Source organism: Gavialis gangeticus, unplaced genomic scaffold, assembly GCF_001723915.1.
Source record: "Gavialis gangeticus isolate Ggan-Ray unplaced genomic scaffold, GavGan_comp1, whole genome shotgun sequence".
In the NCBI taxonomy this organism is placed as follows: domain Eukaryota; kingdom Metazoa; phylum Chordata; order Crocodylia; family Gavialidae; genus Gavialis; species Gavialis gangeticus.
Genome location: NW_017729026.1, coordinates 26,481,611 through 26,507,282, shown reverse-complemented (window position 1 = coordinate 26,507,282; position 25,672 = coordinate 26,481,611). Strand labels below are relative to the sequence as shown.

Genomic DNA, 25,672 nt, shown 5'->3' with positions numbered 1-25,672 from the left:
TGTCGGGGGCGGGGCCAGGGTGACACCTGGCTCGGGCTGGGAGCCCCCGTGGCAGCCAGGGCTGTGTGGGGGTGGGTGCCCCCAGCCTGCCCCAGTGGGTCCCCCAGGGAGGAGCCCTTGCCCGTGGCCTCAGCTGCTTTGGCTGTTCCCAGCGGACCCCACCCGTGCCTGGGGGGGGATCCAGGCCCAAAGCAGGGTGCAGCTGCGTCCCTGCACACCTTCGGGATCTGCCGCTGCACAGAGCCGTAGCACCTGAACCTGTGCCTGGGTGAAGCCAGTGCGTCCCGAGCCTCTGGAGGTGCTCACCTGCGGCAGGTTGCTTTCACTGGTTCCGGCACTGCGAAAACGCCGGCCTGTAGCTTTTGGCAGCACTTATTGGAGGAGACACCTTCCCTGGGGCTTTGTAGGAGAGATTTGCCCGCTTTGGGGGATTTGCAGCTGTTTCAAATGAAATGTAGAGCCCCGTTTTCCATTTGTCACTGAGCTTTTTGTGGCTGTTAACTCTCGTCTTACTGTTGGCAGGGGCTCATTTGGTGCTTACTAATGTTTTCCAGGGCATGAGCATTGCTGTTGTGGGACCTACCTTTCAAGATCTAGCTAGCAATGTGAATAAAAATGTCAGTGACATCTACTACATCTTCGTGGGGCGTTCGGTGGGCTACCTTGGAGGGTCAGTGGTTGGAGGGATTCTCTTTGACTGCATGAACCCTCATCTTCTCTTGGGTGAGTGGACTTGAAAGGTTTGTATCATTTTTTTTTACGTGACAATGAATCTTTAAGCAGCGCCATGATCTTTGTGACACAGAGCTACAGAAATTAAGAGGGTTACAGGTGTAAAGGATGGAAGTGCGTGTGTTGGCACCGGCATTATGGGTTTTTTTAAGCTGTTTCATTCTAAACCAGGAAAATACTTTTCCTTTTATCACTTAATTTCTGCCTCCTTTTACATTTGTGCTTCCAGCATTTGAGTGCTTTTCCCAGCGATGAGGAAAAGACTGGTAGGCCTGATAAAGTGCTTTAGAATTGACAATGAATATTTTTGCCTGGTCTGATGAAGAGACTTGGATTTTGTTTTGTGGGGTGAGTGAGTGGTTGTGGGAACATATATATATATAAGCAAATCAAATTTTGACTCAAAGATGAACATTGAGTCGACAATGCGACAAAGTGATTAACAGAGCTAACCACACTCTGTTATGCATTACTAGGTGCATCACGAACAGATCTAAGGAGGTGATACTTCCCCTCTATATGGCATTGGTGAAGCATCAGCTGGAGTACCATGTCCAGTTTTGGGTGCTGCACTTCAAAAGAGATGTGGATAACCTTGAGAGGGTCCAGAGGAGGGCAACTCATATGGTTAGGGGCCTGCAGGAAAGGTCCTACGAGGAGAGATTAAGGGACCTGGAAGTCTTCAACCTCTGTAAGAGAAGGCTGAGAGGGGATCTGGTGGCCGTCTACAAATTCGTTTGAGGGGGGGAGAGCAGGGCAGGGCAGCAAGGGATAGGAGATACTCCAAGGGGCACCCTGGTAAACAGAGTAACTAGAAACAATGGCCACAAACTGACAGAGAGCAGGTTTAGTAGACATTAGGAAAAACTTCTTTACAGTAGGGGTTACCAGAGGCTGGAATGGGCTTCCAAGGGAGGTGGTGCTCTCCCCTATCTTAGAGGTCTTTAAGAGGAGGCTTGACAAACACCTGGCTGGGGCCATCTGATCCCAGCGCTCTTTCCTGCCCAGGGCAGAGGGTCAGACTTGATGATCTACTAAGGTCCCTTCCAACCCTAAAAATCTATGACATTGTATCATGGTCATATCTGTAAGTGCATAAAAAGAGACTCATTCTTCAGGGGGGGCATCCAGTTCAGCCGTCAGCTCAAGGCAGTATCATCCATGCCTAAACCATCCCAGGCAAGTGTTTTTGCATTTTGCCACCATGCATGTTGCATTGCAGCTTAACCAAGAAAGATGCTGTAGAAGTTGGTTTCTGCACTGCACTCAATAGAACAACTTTCTTTTTCTACCTCGAGTAAAAGCACAACATTTATGGGTGTAGGGCTAGATCTGCAATAGACTTATGCACTTGAAGTGAGGCTTGGGTACCTAAGTCTGAAGTTGCAGTCCTGAAAACCCTGCCCAGCTGCCTAACTCTGAAGGTGCTTACTCTCCACAGAAGCTGCAGTTTGTGGCTGTGAAGTTCCCAAGGCACCTGAAAGGTCAACTTTTGTACTTTTGCCTCTTACCTCAGTTTTGACAGGGTAGGAGTTGACAGTGCCTAGGTCAAGTCTCATCACAATCAGGATCTACAGACCCGGTCCTCCCTCCTGGCTACCTGAGGACTTCAATGTGCAGAACATATTTAAGATACATGAGTAGGTGTGTTCCCTGCAAAATTTAATAGTTGCTGTTAACCTCCCCCTGCCCCCATTCTTTGTTTGTTAGAACGCTTAACCGGAAAGTGAGACGCATGAGTTTAGTTCCCTTTTCTGCTGAGGGAGGAGAGATGGAGTTTCAAATCCACATGATCTAACTTCCTAGGTTATTCTTTGTGAGGCCACTCTCCATGCCTCAAGAACATGGACCTGGAAGGGATCTGCTGGATCACTGATTGGAGTCCTCTACTGCTATAGGAACCCCGCCCCCCTCACTGAATCAGCTTCATATACTTATCCAGCTCCATCTCAAACTGTTTTGTGTTTTTGTGGAGGAGGGGGGTTGTTCATATAATTTCTACTGAAAAACTTTGAGAGAACCCCACTTCTGTTAGGCAGATTCTTCTAATGTTCAAACTAATCTACTCAGGGTCAAGTCACACCCATTTGTTCTCATGTCAAAATTTCTTTTAGCTTATATTGCTTTTTCCTTCCTGATTTTTATCCATTAACATATTTTTAGAGAGCAGTCTTGCCTCCTCTTGGCTTTGGTTGTTGGGCTAAACAAGCCAGCCGTTCCTAATCTTGACTAAGACGGACATTCCCTGATCATTCTAGTAGCCATCTTCTGCCCATTTCAGTTTGTGAGCATCTTTCCTGAGTGTGGCTGACCTTCTGACATAGTACTCCAGATGGGATGTGACCGGTGTCTTGTTACGGAGTTAATACTTACGTATTTTTTCTAAACTATGTGGCTTGATGCATCCTAGGATCATTTTTGCCTTTTTCAGAGCTGGGTTATAGTTATCTTGTGATTGCTGGTAAATCTCAGTCTTTCTTCTCCTCCTTTTCCATCTTTTTGAGCTTATGGGAAAAGTTCTTATTGTTGGTCCCTAAGTCCACAATCTTGCACTTCTTGATTTCCAATTCCTTGTTTCTATTACTTCTATCTCAAGGTCTTCCTATTATTTTTGCATCACATCTTGCTCCCCCTCTGTATTGACAGCAACTTCCAACTTTGAACTGTTGAAATTGTGCCACAGGAATGCAAGAGTAATTGGGGATCTGTTTTTCTCTTTTAAGACAGTGTAGTCCCTACCTGCAGGAAAGTTTTTGAGCTGTGGGTGTTGTGGCTAGAAATGCATCCCCGCAACACTGAGTGGGCTGGCTGGATAACACTGAAGAGTTGCCCTGTCTCAGTCTTCCCCTCTTGCTTGCTAGAGGTGCCTATATGTGAACATGCTGATTCTAGGAAGTAGACGGCTTCCTTCCTGAGTAGACAGGTTGTTTTGGGTACCCATTCTGAGGTGTCTGTCATTTCCTGCATACTAGATGTGGAGTATGTACACTTCACCCAGGGTCCTGGCTTCCATTCCGAGGGTTAGGTATCCAAAAGTTCAGTATTGTGGTAACTAAGACCTCTATTGATTTTTGTTTGTTTGTTTTTTGGGGGGAGAGGGGGGTTCTGGCCATAAACCTCTTACAGATTTTAGACTTCCTATTTCTCTGTCAGACACTATATATAGTGCTAGAATTAATGAAGGCATTACAAGAACTAAAAATATACAAAATCTTCAGTGTTGAATGTATTCAAAGGTAAGAAGAAATAGCAGATGATGTATCTAGTAACATAATACAAAACAAGCAGATCAAAATTAATTTTAAAATAAAAAACTAAACTGTTATGATCAGAAAATGTAGAAACACTATATGTTGACCTTGAGCAGAATTTTTTTGGTTAATCTCTGAATGAAGTATTGGAAGAAATCTAATTTCTGAATCGGAATCTGACAGCACTCCATTTTACTATGGAACATTATTCCATTAAATTTTTTTCCCTAGCTATGTAACTGTCTCCTGTTTCAGTGTAATCTATCCGTATTATAATGTTCAGATTGTGCCTAAATTTTTTTTTCACAGATCTCTACAATCCATGCTGAACACTGAAGCTGCATTGTGGATTTCAGCCTATTTTTTACCTTTTATAGGGTTATCTATGCTGGGAACAGCAGTTGGTCTTTATGCCATACCATGGTGTAAGAAGGCATTAATGTTAACAGGCCTGATGTCAGTCATTGGAGTTTCCATGGGAGTTCTGGACACAGGTAAGTGAACAAATTCCCCTTCCTGCTTGGATTGAAGGAGTCCTCTGGAGCCTGTCAACTAGAGCTCATTGAAAAATTGTAGACGAAATAGCTTATTTGATCATTTCACTGCACTGCAGGGAGGACATGTGGTTATTTCAGTATTTCCAAAACAAAATGTGCCAGGGTTCCCAAAATCAAATTTTCCTATACTGTCTAGTTTGTAAGAAATGTTCAGAAGGTTTGGCTCTGATCCATAATATCGCCAAATGGAAGTATTTTTATTCTGGAGATTACAAGTCAAAACAACATGTCTGATTAAACCCTTTATTGCTAAGCATATATGAGCAGAATTTCTTTTTCACCAGGATTGGAGTTTTCACATTATAGATTAGTTCATGTCATCTTTGAGCCTGTTTATAAACTGCTGGCTGCTGCTGCTGTATAATGAGTACCTTGCCAGTCTGACCATGCATATTAACTAAATGTGCGAGGAGATAACTTTCCTGTAATTTGTTTTGCTGTTAAATAAACAATCTCTTTAACCTACAGGTGGCAATGTCCTTGCATTGAATACATGGGGAGCAGACGCTGGACCACACATGCAGGCCTTACACTTCAGTTTTGCACTGGGTGCCTTTGTAGCTCCCCTCTTGGCTAAAATGGCTTTGGGCAGCCCCATATCTCAACTCCATAATGAAGGTGAAAAAACAAATCAGTCTGTTCTGAGTTCTATATCTACAGCACTGCCTGCATCAGCATTCAAACTCTATTTCAGCATTCACTTTCTGTGGTCCTTCATTGTTATAGGCACCTATATTTTGTTAATTTCTTTGCTATTTTTTATCCTATATTCAAGGAACAGCCCAATGCGAGATAAAACAAAGGCTTCTGTGCACAAATGCCGGATTGCCAAATACCACTATGTTCTCCTCATTCTTCTTTTCATATTTTTCTTTTGCTATGTAGGAGCAGAAGTTTCCTATGGCTCTTACATTTTTACTTACGCAAAGGGCTACGCTGATATGAAGGAAAGTGAAGCAGCTGTCTTGAACTCTGTCTTTTGGGGAGCATTTGCAGCTTGCAGAGGCCTTGCAATCTGTTTTGCTGCCTGTTTATACCCTGGTACTATGATTCTGCTTAGTGTCATAGGCAGTACTGTCTCCTCCTTGTTTTTGGTACTGTTTGCTACACATCCTATCTCGCTATGGGCTGGGAGTACAGTGTACGGGGCTTCAATGGCTGCCACCTTTCCCAGTGGCATTTCCTGGATTGAACAGTACACCACTATACAAGGAAAGTCTGCTTCTCTTTTTGTGGTTGGTGCTGCCTTGGGAGAGATGTGTATTCCAGCAGCAGTTGGGTTTTTGGAAGGGAAGTTTTACCATCTGCCAGTGATAATGTATGCTGCACTGGGAGCTTCAGTAACAACAGCACTGCTCTTTCCTGTGATGTATAAATTGGCCACCTCTTCCAGTGAGAGTATGTTGGAGGACAGTGGTGAGAGTGAGGACCGGAAAGCTTTGTTGTCCAGCTCTGGACTGGATGAAGATGAAGAGGAGGAGGATGCAGAAGAATGGAATGAAGCAGACTTTGAAGTGATTGAAATGAATGATACAATGAGAAACTCTGTGATTGAGACCTCTCGGAAGATACCAGAATCCCCAGCTAAAATTTCCAACCAACCACTTTCAAATAACATACTGTTTAATTCTCCAGTGTTGGCTGGGAGCTCCCCAGGGAGGAAGCACTGTAGTACAGACAGGGAGAAGAATGATTAAAGGAAACCTAGGCTGATTACTTAAAATGACTGACTGGCTTGGGTAACATAAAAACACAGTCAAATTGCAGCTGTTTTTGTAAGGTGAGCAAGAACCTGAGTAGTGGTACAAAGCTAAGCGTTCCCACCTCCATGCTTGCAAAATCCCAATCCATTCTGCTTTTTCATTTTAGCCTGCAGCTGTGTTTCCTGGAGTGGCGAAATACATGGCAATCAGGTGTAGTGTAAGGAAATTAAAATTTAGCCTAAAAGTACACAAACATTTTCTGAAGTAGGAGGCTGAAGTTTTGTAGGAAGGCTGGGGGGGTCTGTGTGAGTAACGTATTTGGACTGTTTGTGGCACTTGCACCATATTTTTAGAGCACTTCTGTGCTGGCTGGGTTGGAGTCGGGATCTAGGGATCTTAGCAGGTTTCTTTTATCTCTTACTTCAGATTTCTACAAATCTTGAGTTTCCTGAATCTAATCAAAGAGATGCTTGAACTTTCTGAGCCATGTAGTGTGTAACATAACCCAGGAAAATTAAGTTAAAGGTTAAGTTGTCCTTACCCTTCTTGGAAGAGTTGAGTGCTGGGAGCTTAGCAGTTTTAGTTAAGGCAAGGGCGGGCAATTATTTCAGGTGGAGGGCCACTTACTGAGTTTTGGCAAGTCATCGAGAGCCGCATGACAGGGGCAGATAAATACTAATTTTCTAAATTTTTTAGGGGCCCCACAGGCTGGACAGATGCTGCCTGCCAGGCCATTCTAGCCCCCGGGCTGCATTTTGCCCACCCCTGAGTTAATGGATGTGTTGCTGGCCTTAACGGGGAATTTTCCCGTGAAGTCATTTAAACAGAACTTCTATAAATAATTCAGTTTAAATTATAAAAACTTAGCCATCAATCAAATTCATGTATAGTATGACAAGTATTAGGGGAGATGTTTAAATATCAGGTATTGAATTCAGACTGGCTCTGAAGGGCAAAACTGTTTGTCTCCATTTTGACTATTTTTGGAGCGTTAAGGAGAAAGGGCAAGACAGTTTGAAAAGTAATTGAACAAGCCTGCTGTGTACTGCATAGCATTGTGATCCACTGTTTAGTGTAAGGAACCAAAGTTACAGTCTGGCAGCAAACATGAACCAGACACATAGCAAGATCGTTGGAATTAGTTTGGAGCCTGATCTGCCAGAATTCTCTACTTTGTTTTAAGAGCTGCTATTTGTTTGCATTTTGGAGCTTTTTTGTTGTTGCGCAGCACAGTGTCTTTTTTCAGATGCTGGGTTTGTCAGGGGTGCTCTATACTCCCTTTCTCTCTCTGTTTTACCTGGAACATACTTATCCCTGGAGAGGAAGAAATAAGGAGCAAGAATGCAGTCGGGAGCTTTTGTGGCTCATAGTGAGATCCAGTGAAATCTCACAAATCCTCTCACTCCTAATGTTAGCATAAATGCCAGTGTATATTTCTGTGTGTGTTTTTTCCACAAAAAATGGAGACAGAATTAGATAGGGATGAGTATTGGCTGAAGACACTTGGTTGACTGGTTACCATCAGGACTGGATTTTTTTTTCCCCTGGTTGTTGTAACATATTATGATTGTGTATAATCTGACTATAGTTGTGTTTGGAAAATATAGCCACTACTACAGTGTTTGCATCTGCTGTGACAGTGCTTGTTAAACTTTTGATTATGCTCTTCCACTTGCTGCATGAAAACTCCCTTTTCTTAATTAACTATGTAATGCTTTAAAATATTTAAAGATTAAGTTCTATCCTGAGATGCATGTGACTGCACTTAAAGTTACTGGAAGAATTCCAGTCACTAGTATGGCCTCCAGATTTGCGTAGTATGTAGCGATCAATGAACTGGAATGCTTTCCTTGACTAAATAAGGATGCCTGAGAACACAAACCGTGAGGTGGCACTTTAAGAGAGTCGTGAAATGCCGTAAACCATTTGTTAGAGCAAGGGAACACTGAGAAGAGATTGTACATAGAGGACAAAAAAAGGTTGCACAAGTGACTCTGAACACAAGGATATTGACAGAAGGAGTGGCCAGTGTTTTCATACTCATTTTGTTTTTCCAAAAGGGTGTTGTAATAGAACTATTCTCTTGGCAAAAAAATGACTTTACTGCAGGATCTAGAACAAGGATATGGAAATCATTACAACACTTCCTGACAGAATTGTGATCCTGGTAGAGCCGTGCTGCACGAAAGACGAGCTGTGATTACAACTTACTTACAGACATGTACTAAGAACTTAAAATGGGTTTTTGCCACAAATGAGACGTAAGCTGTATGTTAAGCTTTGCTGGCTCTGTTCTGTATGTTATTAGTGAAAACTCCAGAACCCACATAGTGAAAAAGAAACAGGCAGAGCAGGGCTGTGGTACATTCATTTATCTACCTATTTAATCTCTCGTAAGTCAGGGTGGCATGGGAAGATAGAAGTGTTAGCCATCTCAAATCCTCTAGACTTAACTCTCTGTGTTTTTTAGAGCTGGTGGAGCCATGTGAACCAAACCAACCCTGCACCTTTCTATTTAGCAAGTGGATTTTCTAACAAACATTGGGAATTTAATGCTGGTTTAAATTTTGCAAGATCAGGGAAACAAAGTACCAGTTTCAGCACAGATTAATTTGTGTGTGTGATACTAAATAGGCAGCTAGTGCAAGGAAATGATTCCCAGAAATACTTGGGCTCAGGCTTATTAATTTGCAGAGAAGATGGGCAAATGAAATGCAAGCTCTTCAGAGAAATTTGCGGTCGTAATGGCTTTAAACCTAACTTATTCAAACTTGCTTAGTCCATTTTGATTATTGCTGCTTTTTCAACACAAGGCTGCCCCGGATAGAGATGATAGTGAGTAATGAAGAGCTTTTATTTCACTCCTGTGATTCAGGTGAATCATGCTGAAATGGACAGAGAGGCCTGCCTCTGAGACCTCTCTCAAATGAGTAGTTTGGCTAGCATAACATCAGAATAACCACTGTAAGATTGAACTGTTTTCCTTCACTGGATTCTTGATGGGAAATGTAAATATACAGGGAAAATGCATGATGTGATACATGGAAATAAGTTTTGCATTTTGTTTTCACCAACTATTGTGACAAGTGCCACATGCGTATAGGAAAGCAAGATTGTGTCTTAAAATAAGGCAATGTCTGTCTACATTTTAAGTGATCCCTAAACTGTTAACTCCTAGATGACATTAATTATTTACTATTAAATTACTCCTGGCATTTTGTAGTATCTTGGTTGACCAAGTTTGAGCACTCCCAGGACCCACCCAGTTTGCCTCCCTGTTGCCTGGCACTATCATTATCCAAATGTACATGGATACTTTTTGTACATGTCTGAAAAGATATATTTGGTGACTTGTATAGTGAAGATATACTAAAAGTAAACACAAAGATGCATGTTTGGATTGCTTGTGTCAATATGTCACTCAGTCTGGGATTTCCAGGGTTTGTTCTTGTTGGAAGACAAGTTATAGGGTTTACTTGAATTCAGTTAACCTGAGCTTTAGAGTAGGGGATGTGTCTGTAGTCCCTTTGAATTAAATCAATCTGTGGTTAATAAGGATCTCTGCTGATTTTAATTTAAAACTTTAAGCTTTTTTTTATTACAAGAACTAGTTAAAATAGTAAATCATAAGGATGGACCTTGTACTTGTAGAAAGGAGCATCTAATGGAAACTGGTAAGCACCAAGGACAGCGTCCACAATATTCAGATATGATCTGTGTTACACTCAATGGGAGCTACTTGAATGAACAAGAGCAGCTATGTCTACTTGTATAAATAACAAATAGATTAGGGGAAGAAGCAAGGTTTACTTCTCTCCCTCCATATTTGTTAAAGTGGACCATTTCAACCACGCTTGTCATTTATCCCAATGACTGTTTGAGCCAGCATGTCAGAAGCCCTAGATCTTGAAGTAGAGACCATTCTACAGGAATGGTCCCTACTCAAACAGAGAGACATCTGAGAAAGAAGTAATTTTCACTTTATGAGAATGAGAGAGAGCACAAAGCTGGAACTCTGAAGTAGGAAGCAATCAGGTGCCTTGGTGACTTTTTTAAAATTTTGATCCTGGTTTTTGCTTAATAGTTTTCACGTTTTTCATACATTTTCTTCTACGGTTTTTCCTTTGTTAGTGTTTGTGTGGGTGACAGTTTTTGTTTAATATAATTAGGTTGAAAACTACTTGTTTACATGACTGTGCAATGTGAAATTTACTTGAGAAACGGATTATTCCTTGAATATAATAAATTGCTTTTATTTACAAACTGGACTTATGATGATCTTTTTAGTGGGTGTTTTAACATCATAAATTTAAGACATTGAACTTTGTCCTGCATGAATATGAGTTTAAAAAAAATAGAACCATTCAACAGCATTGCAACCCTTTTTAAACAAGATAGGATGTTAACTCCTAATGTACAAAAGTATTCAGTGTGGTGGGTCCTCAGAGGAATATGAACAATAATTATTCTTGAAAAGTCTCCTTCAGTTGCCTGGAATAAACAGCTCAAAAGTTTGCAGATGACCCAAAAATGGTTGGGCTTGGTCAGTTATGAAGGCTGGATTGCTTGGGAAGGGAATAATTTGAAGGTTAATTTAGCGATGGTAAAAGACAAGGATCAGATAAGGCAGGCTGTGCTTACAACGTGAGAGTTTTCCAGAATGCATTGACACCAGAGAGGATGTGCGTGTGTAGCATTAGATAACTAGTTGAGCCTATACTGCTGTTACTAATAGGGTGAACATGATCCTTGAATGTACAGAGGACTATCAAACCAAAACAGACACTAAGGTCCCTGGCGCACATTCATTTCAAGATGTATTGGAATCTGATCCCCGCTGCCAACTCTTGCCTCCTGTCATACCAGACATGCATGGCAGGATGTGCAACATTAGACTATGCCATGCAGCTGTCAGCCTGCCAGCACTGGAACTGTTGAGAGAGCCCAGGCAGCCATATTAGACCGTGTGGCAGGGACTCTGCGACACACACTTTAAGGCATGATGAAAGCCAGCCACAAAACAATTACACATTCTGTGGAATAATTTTGTGGCTGGCTTTGCATTTTGTTGCATCATTAACTACCCAAACTTGGAGCTGAGTTATTATTTAAAATGTGATTAAGAAGTTAATAGAGTTGTAACTGTAGCATCTACAAGGGGTCTAAATTATTTGATTCTAGGTTAGGGTGGGCAAAATGGTGCATCTGGCCAGCAGCCAGGTTTCATTTCCCAGCAATCCCTTCCCATGCCACTCCAGCTGGTTTTCACAGAAACCCCAGCTGCAGTGGGGCTGTGGTCCCAGGGTTTCCATGGACCCACCTGAGTAGTGTTGGCAGAATGGGGAGCTGTGCTGGGGTGGGATCTTGTGGCAGTGACAACACAGGCTGGAGTCAGGATCTGCTGTCAGCAAGCCTCTGCCCATGGAACCTGCGCTTACCTATTAGCAGGTGCTAATTTCATTAGTAGGTGCTGCTTTAGTTAGCAGTAAATGACAATACATTGCAACAGTTGGAAACTGCAATTTTCTTCAGAGTAAGCATAATGAAAATAGTGGAACAATAAATGTACTGAGGGCTAGAATGGATTCTTTTTTAACAAGACCTTACTAAGGAGAGGCTGTAGCTCAACAAGAAGTTACAGGCTTAATGATCAATTCATAATGCATCATGAAGGGCATCTTCTGCCCTTCTTATCTATGAATCCATAACTTAAGCATGTCTGCTTCATCCTCGCAATACTCAACTTACAGAGATGTTTCCAGAGTGTGTAGACAGGTGTGTAACATTTGAAATATTTCCAAGTATACTGAACTTGAAAGCAGTTCAGCGAGGTTGTGTTTCAGCCACCAGGCATATATGTACAGCCTCTGTTGCCCCCTTGGCTGGAGGGCTTCAAAATCTCTGTAGCTGCATATAGCCACAAGCCAGGGGGAGCCTGCAGGGATCTGCAGCTCTGAAATTCCACCTCTGGGAAGGGGGAACAGATCAGACTGTTTGCTAGCTCAAAAAAAAGAAAGAGTAAATATATTGTCACCAGGTTGTAAGGATGGTTGCCAAAGCCTTGAGTGCTGGTGGGGCGAGGAGAGTACAGAACCCTGGGATTCTGAAGGACCTATGGATCCCCTGGCCCTGGGACCATGTAACAGGAAGTGAAGTGCTTCAAAATAATACCTCATTTCAGAACATCCCATTTAGGAGCACTTTGTCCACTTTTGGAATGCTTTAAAGGATGGGCATCTTGGCTCAGCTGGTGCCTTGAAACACTTCAGAATCATCTGAAACCACTTCAAGTAAGATCTCCCCTGAGAATTTCACCAGGTTCCGCTTTGTAGAAGCTTTCCATATGCAATGCTTGTGGAGAGTGAAGTCTAACAGTGGATTTTGCTAACAGTCTTTTTTTCGCACCCTCCTCAAGTTTTCAGCTGAAGTGGCTAAATTAATAAAATGGAGGGCACTGTTCTGTATGGTGTGAGACAGAGGGATATGTAGGAATGGTTACCATATGAAACAGTGGTATAACTTCTGAACCTATCAATGCCTGTTTGGCTAGTTAACTTGACTTTCTGAAGGGAGCACATACTCTTAAAACAAAGTAATGACTTGGACTACAACCTTAAGTTTAAAACTGCATATAGATTTACCATATCTCATATTTTATTCAATTTAATATGGTTTCCATTATTAACTTCTAAAACAAAATGATTTCCAGTTTAGAAAACAATGCACTGACCACATAATTCCTTTTTTGTTTTATACAGTTATACAAATATTCTAAATACACATTTTGTCAAGATGATGGCAAATAAGATTTAACTGTACAGTACATAAGGAAAGAAAATATTTTAAGCATATTTAGAAGCAATAGAAATGTCTATACAAAACAAGCAAAAATGGAATAAATTTTTTTATATTTAAAGTATTGCAACAGTCCCACAGGTTTGTAACAAAAATGTCTTTGCACAGTTCCTCACAATGCCCCATTAATAGCTAAAGCAAGACAGCAATTTATAGAAAATAATGTTTCAAAATGCTACACATGATACTACTGTTTGCACAGTCTGATCAAAATAACAAATCTACTTGGAATCAAGCAAAACTGAGGAGGAAATATACCAACCAACTTTAAAATTATCTGTATAAAATTCATTGCACATTATTTTACTCAGTTGTTTGAAAAGTAAAAAAGTGTATTTACAAAATATTTCGCAGACAAAATTATAAAGTGAATGGATAATATCTCTATAAGTAACACGTCTTGATACTGACAGTTCAAGAACACACACTAATGGTTTTATCGTTTCAAGAGGTTTTCAGTGCTTCTTCCACAGCAGCCTACTGGGAAGTAAACTTGACTTCTACTTTGAAATGGATTTACAAGATGTTACACACAGCGATTTCAACATCCGCATTATAAAACAGTATGTTAAAAAGGTGAAAGGAAGAAGAAATTTGTACATCTTAAAAAGTGAGCTATTCATAGATCAACAAGTGTATTTTTAAATGTTCGTCATTTTTCAGATAGGAAACCAACAGTTACAATGAAAATCTTGGACTAGATGAAAATTGAAAAAGCACCATGCATGATAGTCTTAGTGTGGTAAACACTGAAAAAAAATAGCACCTGAAATCTTGTAACACAGATCATTTAAAACTGGTCGAGTAGTTGGCGGAGATACGGTGCCTTTGATAGCTCTCGGCTTACTCTGGATAACTTGAAAAGTACTGGACAGTTCAGAGAAACACACTGGATCTGTCGGTCAAAGCAACCGGTACAGTTCTTGCATATCTAGAGATTGAAAAACAAACAGGTTCAGTAAAATTAATGGAAGACTAAAGTCGAGCACAAATAAGACTCATTTGAGCCACACACAGCTTTCCTTTAATTGAACTTGGTTCTGCTTAGAGCTGAGAGTCCTATTAGTAGTACTTCAGGAGTGGCAGACCTGAGTGTCCCCACAATGCCCTCCGACCCCAACACAGAGATGAAGAGCAATTCAGTCTCTGAGCTGCAATGGCTTGTGTCACCTTGTGAGAGGTCTGGGATATGATCATCATCCACGGTGACCTGGACTGAAGCCAACATCCAGTTACACAGTTCACCCTCAGCCTCATTTCTTAAATTCTTCTGCCATCTGGTGGCAGTTAGGAGAAGTCAGCCAACCCATTATAGATTAATTTAAATAGCAATATTGAAAATCAAAGTTGTTTCAGACTATTATCATATGGTCTATATTCTTTCTAATGATTTGGTGCTAGAATTACCAATGTTACTGGGAGAGGAGCACATTTTTTTGTGGGTAATACTTCTACACAAATCCTCGTCTCCTAGTTCTGAACCGTGACGACTACATCAATATGCCAGTGTTACTGGGGATGTTTAATTGTACAAAACTATAGCAAAAGGGACAAGTAGCTTAGATGCAGCTTTGTGATTTACTGCTTTCATCACAATTCTTAAAATTTCAGTCATTTTCTTTCATTTACTCCTTCAAGATATCTTCAAGAGGCCCCAAACTTTGTAAAAGGGAAACTCCACAACCCTCCTTTTACATGTTAGTTTGATCTTCCATGCTGCATTTTTATTTCCACATTTTCCTGCCATTTTTACATTCAGCACCATTTATATTCCACAGCTCCTTCCCTTTCTGAAAATCTACTCTGCTCTTGATCTGCAGCATTGTCAGGACCCAGCATTAAAAAAAAACCATGAGCCATACATCCCACAAAAGTCACTGGATGTTAAAAGACAAAACAAAACACTGTGTTATTTGACTTTTGAGCCTCTAAGGATTCATGATTTCAAACTTTTCTCCACAAACATCATAGTAACTCTTCTTGTGTAATCAGGGGATTTGAGGAACTGGGGCTTAAAAACACCACCATATTTTATAGGACTTCCAATAACTGCAAGAGTTGGCAAAACTGGGTCCTGTGTAAATGATATGTTTCTTGGTTCCAAATTCTCATAAGAATCAGTGAGGACTGTTGCTTACAGGAAATAGTGAAAGCTTTATTTTCACTCAATCCTATTAGAATTATTTAAGCAGAAAGCAAGGAATAGCCTAGTGTGTGCAGGTGCTTACTTGAGGAACTGAAGCTGAAGAACTAGCAAAGAACTCGGTATGTGCAGGTAACGGCACACTGGCTGTAATGTGCGATTCACACAATTGCATCTCCTGCTATGCCACATGTGCATGGCAGAAGGTGTGGGATGGCGCATTACAGCTAATCATGTCTTATTGCCTGTGTACGGATAGCCTGATCCTGGGCTCCCCCTGAATTGGCAAGAAGCAGGCACCCATGGCTGGGAACCCCCTTTCTGAGGGGGTCTCAGCTGCGGGGGTCATGTGCAGCTGGCACCCAGAGACCCTGCAGATGACAGGACTCTGGGTTCTGGCTGAACTTCATGGGCAGCTGAGATCCAGAATCCCAACAGGTGTAGCACACTCAGTCCTGGCTACATGCGAGGTGCAGCCAGGACCAAGAGCCCGGTGTGGGTCCATGGGTTCATATACCCTCAAGCTTTAGGGATGCAGCAGCTGTGATCCTTGGGGCTTGGTGGTTGCATGCCTCTGGTTGGGAACCCTGTTAGCCAACAGGTCTCCCAGCCACAACCCTGTTATATGCGCAAATTAAAGCTCAATAGCAGCCAACTATAAAGTTAATACACATTTTTGAGGTCTAACTTTACAGCTGGTTGGAGCTTTTTATCATGTGATAGCTACTTTCCATGTGTAGCTGGTCCCAAGTTAACTGCACAATTAACAAGTTAATTGAGTGATACTTGTAAATGTATAGAGGGGGGGCATAAATTGGAGAGAAGTAGGGGTTGAAAGGACCTCCAGAAGTCATCCAGTCCAATCCTTAGATATGTGATTGCAACAGAACCAGAGTTAAAAAACAGAAAATCAGGGCATAAATTATTACTGGCCTGGCTGAGCTGCATGCAAGGATGACCCTCTTAATAACATTGAAGACACTGGTACAGAGAATGCCCATAGTTCATGTTTTGTTGCATCATGGAACTTCATAGTTCAAGAAAGCCCTTTAAACAGCGGATGAAAAAAGCAAAAGCAGAATAAAAGTGGGTGGGGATAGGGAGCCCTGTGAGTCCTCTTGCATTTTCAAGTGGTAGGAGAGAAATGCATGTACATATCCAGGCACACTGCTTACACTGGTCTGGAGCAACAGGTACATTTTTGCATAAGTAAAAACTTTAAGCTCTAGGGCTCAGCCACCAAGGAAATGCAGCATATGCCCTTTTGCTTCTTTTGTCCCAGAACCAGAACAAACAGCAGCAGACAGGGAAAGAGGAAAGGAATTTCCACATCTTGGTTGCACAACACGTAAGAAAAGCACTTGAAAACATTTTTCAAATGGCAACAAGGGGGCACAGACAAAGCCTCAAGAACCACAGCCAATGAGATGTCACATAACAGGAATGTTCCTAACCCTTCTGCTCGGCTTTGAAGGTGACTCACCCAATCAACTCTCCGTCTCCAGGCAAGTGTGGATTGCACATGGCAATTTTAATATAAAGATTATATGTTATAAAATACCACCATTTGAGAGTGCGCGCATCTCCCTTAGAGAGCCATATTTATCATTCAGCTAGTTCTATCCTGCTCAGAGTATACAGTTTAAATCTAAATTGCTCATGCCCTCTATCAAGCAGCAATAGGTTAATTATAATGGTTATACATTTAGCACATGTTAATAAGTTTTGCAGGTTTGGAATCCTTTCAGCTCAGGGGACTTAGCTGTTAACACAAGAAATGAGGTTCCCACTTGCACCAGATTTACAATACAATTGTTTCCAGGGCTCACTAAGGGAAAGCTACTGCTGGCTCAAAAGACAGTCAATACATTGTAACCAGGTGGTCAGAATGGTCCAAAATTTGACCTATCATTTAACAATGGATCAAAATGCTGTGACAAATGATGCCTCCAAGGCTTCTATAGCAACTGCTCACAGGCCGATTGTTACAGAACTGGAAATGTGCGAGAGTGGGCATGAGTGCATACGAGTCAAATGCAGTATTTAGCACTTGGTGGTTAGCTTAGACAGGGGCTACTGCTCTGAATGACCATTTAAGAGATTGGGGCTCTCTTTCTAGCCCCATGGGTTAAGAGCACAAGTGGAACATGCAAGCAAGCAAGTTTTGTGCTTCCCAGGCCCCTGGGGCAGCATTAACAAGGCTATGAGATCACCTGTCCAGGTCTTCGACACAGAATGGCAACTGCAATTAAAGGAAACTACAGCTGCAGAAACAACCAGCTCTGAAATGCATGGAACAAATTTATCCTGCATTTTCTTGAACTAATATTATATTATTTTAATAGATTTGACTCCTTGCACAGGCAAGTTCTACAATGCCCCCCAAAATTAAAGGTGAGCTCAATGCTATCCCTCCCCCTCTTTCCTCCATATTTTAATCAGGGTTTTATGTATCAACTCTCCTGGGGTTATCAGGAAAAGTCTGACAGAAGAAGAGGGTTTTACATTTCATTCTAAGGCTCAGATTTGTGATCACTTCTGGCTCTTCTTGGAGTGCAAGTTCCACTTTGTTGGACTTGGCACTGAGAATGCTCTACCCCTGTACACCCGGGTCATGATCACAATAGCCGCAGTAGCTGCACTACTTCAAACCAACAAAGCTAAAACAGTCTTGATGGGGGGAGCTTGTCCCACAGGCTAAAACAGCAATCAGCTGCCGCCTGGGGAGAGGACAGTGAACAATGGTTTAAAAGCTTCTGCAAAGCTCTGGCACACTCAAGAAGCTATAAACACAATATGCAAGACAGCATTTTATTTGTAATCGTTTTACGTCTGAAACAAACTTTGGATGTGAAGGAAAAATGCAGAGTTTGACAGGCTGTACTGGCCACCTTTCTTCATTTATAGCAGGGCAGTCCCACTGGCAGCCTGTAGGACAAATGCAGTCCCTTGCAAGTTGAACCATGGCTCCTGGTCTGGGTGCTGTTCCCCTCTTTGCTCTCTTGCTGCTGCCACCGGAGTGCCCAGTCTCTCCCCCAAGCCCCCTCCAGCTTCTGCTGCCTACTGCTGCCTCTGGGGGCAGGGCAGGGTGGGACAGAGCAGCCCGTGGTGCTGAGGGAGTCTGTGGCTGGAGGTAATGGATGGTACATGGAAAACTTGCATGGCATCTGTGCCAGCGCAATTCATCAGGAGTTGCCCACAGTGTGGTGGGGGGCTATACAATGTGTGCAAGCTTGCATGGGGCTGCTTGGCATGGCACATCTACATTGTGGGTGGGTGAATGTGTGCAGTGGGGGAGGGAACCTTGTATGGCGCATACGGCACGTGGTGCACGTCTGGGAGGCCTGCAGCCCCTGACCACTTAAAAGCTGAACAGCCCTAATTCCTGTATTCAGAATTGTCCAGTTATATGTTTAATGTAGTCTCTGCTCTTTCTTTAGGTGCATATTGTTCTTCTAGCACACGAACACTTCCTGTTACTACCTGAATCAAAACTGGAACATCATCAGTTATTCTGGCATAAAATGCTGTTGTCTTTTGGGATGAGTTTCTGCAACCCTTGCCATTTTCACAGCAAATGAATTCCACAGTAGCATTCATGCTCCTGTGGTAGGAGACCGGGAGAACAGAGAAAAAAGTCTTTTTGTTCTGTGCTGGGTGCTTTAGTGTTTGGATACCATGGTAAGAGATGTGATACAAAACCTTAGATAAAGATACAGGAAGACATCACAAGGTCTGACACAGCTGGGTTACTCTTTCTATTCCATTCAGCTTTAGAAGTAAGAATTTTTAAATATAAAAGTACTCTCACTAATATACTGTCCTGTGGTCTTTTATACCGTTGGGAGAAAGTTCAGCCACCTTACAAATATGTCCTTGCACTGCAGACAGCCGACTAAATAAATCAAACAGACAGAAGGTCGTGTCAGTTTTAGTCTTACCATGACCAGTTGTTCCTGTTTACGTTCCAGCTCTCGGATTTCTTGGTTGAGAATCACTGCCACATGTTGTGGTTGGCTTCTGCATTTACTGCAGATCCCATGCTGGGTAAGCTCATCACACACAGGGCAGTGCAAGGTAGTGAAATACTGGGAGATTGTGCTTTTTCGGACTTCTAGCTCATTACGGGCAGTAGAGGCTGCTTTCTGGATCTATTAAAAAAAAAATGAGGAGGAAGTCAAGGGGGCAGCTTTATTTATGCACACACCATTTGTCATATATATTTTTAACTAATATAAATAGAATCAGGCCTGCAGGAGTTGGACTCATATACAGTCACCGACAAGAATTCCAAGCAAGTCTCTCACTAAGTGTATGACTTTCCCTTAAGTGATTCAGTATGTGTTAAACTGCATACACAGAGACCACCCACATGCTGTTAGCAGTTTCACAGCCATGCTCAGCATGAGGAAGGGACCAAATAGCAGAAGAAAGAAGCAATAACAGAGTCACATACTAGGTATATTCCTGGATAAGAGCAGCTCATTTTGTAAACTGGGCTCCCTGAAACTTTTTCCTTAGCTGCTGGTCTGCCTTGTGTCCATGTATACCTATGGCTGCAGATCCAATTGTCTTTGCCATTTCACATATTAGAGGCAGATTTTAATACCCAAATTCAACACATTAAAAAAACCCCCAAACCTGTGAGCAGTTACCTTCTCCCAATTCCTGCCTCTCACTCACCAAAAACTATTTCCAATTATTTACACAATTTCTAGCCCTACATGTTTCTTTTGTATTCACTGCTGGTTGTAGCCTTCCCGGGGGGGGCACCAAAATAAAATCAACTTGGGCCTCAACCAAGATGTCAGGTTGATTCAAACATCAAGACTGTCACCTAACCCTGGCAGAATTTGCTTCCTACTGTAGCCTCTCTACCTGGCTGCTACTACAAATCACATCCCTTGTGCTATTGCTTACTGTGAAATTGGGAGGCTCTCAAGAACTGGCTATCTAGTACTGACAGTGGTGGGTTGGGAAGAGTGTGTATGAATGAACCTTCTAGTTCCCTCAGCAATATACTGAAAAAATGGAACAGAGTTTTGAAGTTGGTAGTCATGGTGATATCTGGTGTACACAACAAGGGCTGGAAGCACCAAGCCTCAGAGAAGAGTGAAGAGCAGCCCATTGTTGCAGCCTTTTCAGGACCTCCCAGTATTGTGGAACCACGAGTTCTACTGCAGCTATCTGCTGTAGGCATCAGCTTGCAGATTTCACAATGAATTGGTCAGCATGTGGGAAAAACAGAATTGAAAGTAATCGGGGATAAGGTAAAGGCCTTGGGTGGAAAGAAGGTGAGAGGTAACTGGCAAGTACAGTTGATACAGATGTTATTAGCAAAAACAGCCATCGCTGCTTTACTGAATTATTAAAATGATTAAATAATTTTAATTATTATATTAAATGATGATTAAACAATCAATAAAACATTAATGATATCTGATGCTCTTTTCATAAGTAAGGATAAACTAACTTCTTGTTATAAGCCTGATGTTTTATCCTGCCTTTCAGCAAAACCAAAAGCAATCCACCTGACCATTAATCTATTACATTAAATTTATTCTTCTAAAACTTGGGATGTAAGTCACTTTGTAGACGTTAACATTAAAATTTTCCCTGGCATTCATTTTTTCAAAAACTGTCCTGTAGCATTTGCATGTCATTTCTTCTACAGACACTGATATAGAAGTTTGATGTAGAATTATCAAACTTTATTTTTCCCAAGTGTCCCTAATGAGTTCCAGGGCCTTTTAAAGGCTTTGAGTTGATGCAAAATGGGAGTTAAGAGAGTTTGTAAAAGTGCTATAAACAAAAATGTATAATCATATTTGTGTGTGTGCACGCGCATGTGTTTAATTGATAACAAACACTAAAGTATAGTGACCAGGGAAACATAACTGGTGATCAGTACTGATTTGGTAGAGAACCTGTTGTTACAAAATGAAAAATCTTGTAGAGAAGGCTGGGTAATTTAGTTTATACCTTCAGGCAATGAATATTGCCTTGTAAAATGACTAACACTTGTTACTTCACACAAACATTACTCTATTTTCAAGATAGAATAATCAAAGTGAGTACCATGCAGATACGCTGCAAGTGTCATTTGATATGCTTACCCTTGGCAGTTCATGATACCAGCTGAACACATCTATGCCAATTAGCGAGAAGATTCTAGCTAAAGGTGGAAGAATTTGTTTGGTGATATAGTAAGTAGCATTCAGCCTCAGGTTGGGATCTTGTAGGACTTCAATGGGCCGTCTCACCAGTTGTATAAGTGGCAATCCAGGCATGCCATACACAATGACATAAGGTACTCTTTCCCCAACTCGTGGCTCAGAGCGCCGGTCATAAGCAAGCATCCTCCTGTTTAAAAATACTGTCTTAAAACATACTCTAAAATGAATTATTAGCAAGTGAAATGACCATGAACTAGCTGCTCCCACCTAAAGGTCCCATTAATGATTTTGAAGCCTGAAATCTGTATCTAACATGCACACGTCCACACACAACCTTCATCTTGAAGACAGAAGTGTGCCCTACACAGAATGCAGACTATGCTCCATCTTTTCTATATGGCCTCATGTAGTCACCTTTTTGCTACTTTTTGTTTAAAAGGAACACTTTAAAAAAGAGCAGCCCCACTATAATAGAATGAAGACATGTCCAGAGTGCAAAGGACTTTACATTCTTCAACTAAAAACAAGGTTTGATCATTGTCAGTCATTTAAACTTATGAGAAAAGATATGGCACTTATTTTAAGACAGTGATTTTCAACTGTTGTGGTGTACAATATTAAAACACTCTTAGGTGTACACTCACATAAACATGCTTCACAAGATAAACCTAGAGATTTCAAACAGGAATCCATAGTGTCAAAAACATTCCGACTTGCTATCACCCGAGTTCTTTGCAACAGAAGAACTGCTCTATTATTTTTCCATAGTTAAAAAAAACGAGTGAAGGCTAAGGGCTGGCATTTTCTGAGGGGTGCCTTGAGTCTAAAATTCAGCTTTAAGAAATTCTTTCTTGTGCAAGGACACAAATTAGGTGACTGGCAAAATCTGTTGAATCAATTTGCATATGCACTGTAACAGACAAAAAAACCCAGCATGAAACATGCACTACTGGTAACCAGATTCACTCTTTAATATCGCACACTGTGGCTGAAGTATTGTTTAACAGCATTAAAATGCAAGAATCTGCTAGTAATATTTATCTATAAAGTGATACTTAGTCCAAGTGAGAGGCCAGATAGTCTTAGAGATTGAAGTCCTTTATATAAAGTGCAGGAAAAGTATAAGCAGTAACAGCAGAGGGTTCATTACATTGTCATGACACCAGGCCTTGTTTTTGACCTCCAGGAAAGTCTCTCTTTCCAGGAATAAAGAAGCATTTGGAATTCCATAACCCATCTGCCCTTTGGGGAGGTGAGGAGATCCTTGACCAGTGTTAATGGAATAGTTGCCTGGTAAGTAAATTCATAAATCAGAGCTTTAGATACTTCACGTTACCTTGTGATTTCTAGGGCTGGCACACAGGCTCCTGGTCTGTAAGCAAAACTCCCTCTGTATTCTTTTGCAAAGATAAAGTCTTGTATACTGGCTTTCCCTTCTAGTAACTTCAGGCATTGATTCTGAACATATTGTTTGATTTGACTTATGTCACGAGTTTCAAATAGCAGCTTGATAGAACGCTCAAGTATCTTAAAAAAAAAAAAGAGAAGTTATAAAAATCTCATTCAAAATTAGAAAAGGAGTTTAAATTCTAGTAGGACATAGTCTGCATTTAAATATATATAAATTAATGTTTTTGAAGTTATTTTGTAAATGTAAGCATGTATGAGATGTGTTGCTCTCAGTAGAGACTTTCAAATCATTCTTTTCTTACTGTTTCTATTTTGCAAAATAAAGAAAAACTTTAAACACTGTATATGTAAGATGTACAAAAAACTGACTGCAACTACTGCTTAACAAAGGGGTTTTTTAAAATCTAAAATAGACTATTACCTAACATCCTTCACTAACCTCCTCTCCACAAAGATGTTCACATGAAGACTTTACAAAAAAGGCTAATCAGCTTGAAAGAACTACAGCAGCACTCTAGGTGGAAGAGTCATTGTGTGTTTTGTAATGGTAACACTGGCTACTAGCTACTCAGGGCATCTTTACACGTGCATTGGGGTGGAGAGGGGGTACTTTAATTAGAGCAGCTCTGAGACCATTATCCTTCTTTGATAAAGAACTTGTCCTACTGGATATGGGGGAAACAAGCAGATGTGATAGATCTTGAGTTTAGTGCAAGGCTTCTAATAGTCTCAAAAACAAGTTAGAGTTATGATCTATGTACAACCCTCATCAGGTGGGCATACAACATCTCTCAAAGAGAAGCATCAATGAATGGTTCCTTGTCAGGCTGAGAGGGTACCTCCACTGGCGTTTTGTACAGGTCCATCTCGGCCTCAAGCTATATTCAATATTTTCATTACCATTTTAGAGGATGGATTGTAGAGGACACTAACAGAATCTGTGCTTGGCACCAAGAGTTTTGGAGTGCTGGATCAGAATTCAAAATGATTGTGACAAACTGGAGAGCAGGTCTTAAAAACCAACAACATTAGGTATATAATGTGTAAAGTCACTATACTTTGGAAGGAGAAATTGACTGTACAAATACAAAATGGGGACTATCTGGTGGGGCAGCTGTATGGCAGGAAAGAATCTGAGGATTATAAACTGAGCCAACAATTTGATGCTCTTGTAAGAGCAAATTTCATTTTGAGATGCATTTACAGGAGTGCTGAATATAAAGACAAACAGGTAAGTATTCTGCTCAACTTACTACTGGTGAGGTCTCAGCTAGAGTACTATTGCTTAGTTTTGGCACCACACTTTAAAGAAAGGTATAGACAAATGGGAAAGAGGCCAGGGAAGAGCAATTTGAATGGTAGGAGGCTTTTAAAATATGACCTATGAAGACAAGTTGAAGAGATTGGGTTTATTGTCTTCCAATATGTAAAAGGCTGTGAAACACTGATCAATTCTCCACAGCCATTCAGAGAAGGACAAGAAGGGTATGGCCATATGATCAATTTGCCATGCTATAAGTTGGTAGTTACTGTGTCCCTGCTTTGTGTCAGTGGCTCCACAGTACCTGTCCACATGCATGCATTTCTCTCACTTTCCACAGGGTAAGGGCAAGCACGTGGGCTGTAATTGCAAAGCAGATGGCATGGAAAAGCTGTGTCCCTAATATCCTATTGAAAAAAAAACAGCTTAATTTGCAGCAGTAAAGTTTTTAATTGGATATTAAGGAAAACGTTCTAGTTGTAAGAGTGGGGAAACACTGGAGCAAGCTACTTAGGAAGCTTGTGGAACACCCCTCCTTGGAAACTTTGAGGAACAAGCAAGACATGTTTGTTAGGGATGCACTAGGTAAAACTGGATCCTGCCTCTGTGCAGGGGTGGAAAGGATGATCTCTTGACGTCCTGTCCAGCCCTGTATTTCTATAGGAGTGGCTTCAAAGGGGGACAGGTAGTGTAAGGCAACTGTTATGCTGCAGCAGTAACAAGACATAAAAGTGAGTGAAACTGCCCCAACTTTGACTCCTGATGAAGCAGGGTTTAAAGTCAGATCAGTTTTGCTATACTTGTATCACTACAGGCTCATGCAGCCTGTTCCTAAGTAGCAGCTCCACCACCTGAGGGTGTCCAGGTCTTCTTTTGCCCATACCTATGCTTCTGTGCTAGGTAAATACATTATACGAACAATTGCTTCAGTTTATCTGAGGTGAACAATTTTTCCAAATGGCTCTTTACTTTCTCCCAATACATCTTCTGCAAAGAAGAGAATTAACTATCACTTAGGACAGGGGTACTCAATCCCTGCCCCTTGGACAGATCAAGCTGCTGGCACATGAGGCTCCCCAAGGCTCTGAAAATTTGGTGGCAGGGGAATGGTGGCACTACTTCCCAGCTGCCAAACTGCTGGATCTGTAGGCAGCCCTGGGCTTTATGTGCTCCTTCAGGCACCTAACCTCAGTGTGCACAGTCAGTGCCAGGCCTCAGGGCCTAATCCTGGCACACTAGGGTAGCGTCGCACCTCAGGACCAATCCCAGTCATGTGTGAATGAGAGGGGGTGGTGTGGGGCCTCAGGACCTGATCCACTGCAATCCACAGGGCCTTGGCTGGCCCCTGTGCACGGGGCTTGATCTGGCCCTGTGCTGCTCATCTGGCCCATGGGACCCAAAGCTTGAGCACCACTGACTTAAGCAGTTATAAAGTAGTATGCTATGGCTGTAGAACAGAAAATAACTCCCAAACTAACAAATGCAAAAAGACAGTTTGGATTTAATCAAAAGTAGCTTAACAGAAAGACTAACAAAGAAGCGCATGGGGAACTCCCCTCTTGTCAGCACGGAGGTGGAAAAGGA

At 41.6% G+C, this 25,672-nt stretch overlaps 2 protein-coding genes across 2 annotated transcripts in view; one reads left to right on the top strand and one right to left on the bottom strand.

Annotated features, from left to right (window-relative positions):
* The first annotated feature begins 200 nt into the window (after positions 1-200).
* On the top strand, positions 201-6,526 carry MFSD4B (major facilitator superfamily domain containing 4B). Its single transcript, XM_019520080.1, has 3 exons — positions 201-723; positions 4,361-4,477; positions 5,009-6,526. The coding sequence occupies exons 1-3, from the start codon at positions 558-560 to the stop codon at positions 6,235-6,237; spliced, it is 1,512 nt and encodes a 503-aa protein (XP_019375625.1). The 5' UTR covers positions 201-557; the 3' UTR covers positions 6,238-6,526.
* Positions 6,527-12,875: 6,349 nt separating this feature from the next.
* REV3L (REV3 like, DNA directed polymerase zeta catalytic subunit) overlaps positions 12,876-25,672 on the bottom strand; it is a gene marked incomplete at its 5' end in the record, with an annotated part of 167,150 nt that continues 154,353 nt past the window's right edge. Inside the window, 4 exons of the mRNA XM_019520079.1 lie at positions 12,876-14,029; positions 19,183-19,392; positions 21,358-21,604; positions 22,754-22,944. Of these exons, the coding sequence (XP_019375624.1) occupies positions 13,889-14,029; positions 19,183-19,392; positions 21,358-21,604; positions 22,754-22,944 (789 nt within the window). The remainder of the gene's footprint in view (positions 14,030-19,182; positions 19,393-21,357; positions 21,605-22,753; positions 22,945-25,672) is intronic.

Excerpts from the sequence above, each read along its gene's own strand:
- MFSD4B (XM_019520080.1), top strand. The coding sequence starts at position 558 with ATGAGCATTGCTGTTGTGGGACCTACCTTTCAAGATCTAGCTAGCAAT. Across the intron at positions 724-4,360 it reads GAACCCTCATCTTCTCTTGG|GGTTATCTATGCTGGGAACA; the intron begins GTGAGTGGACTT and ends TACCTTTTATAG. Across the intron at positions 4,478-5,008 it reads CATGGGAGTTCTGGACACAG|GTGGCAATGTCCTTGCATTG; the intron begins GTAAGTGAACAA and ends TTTAACCTACAG.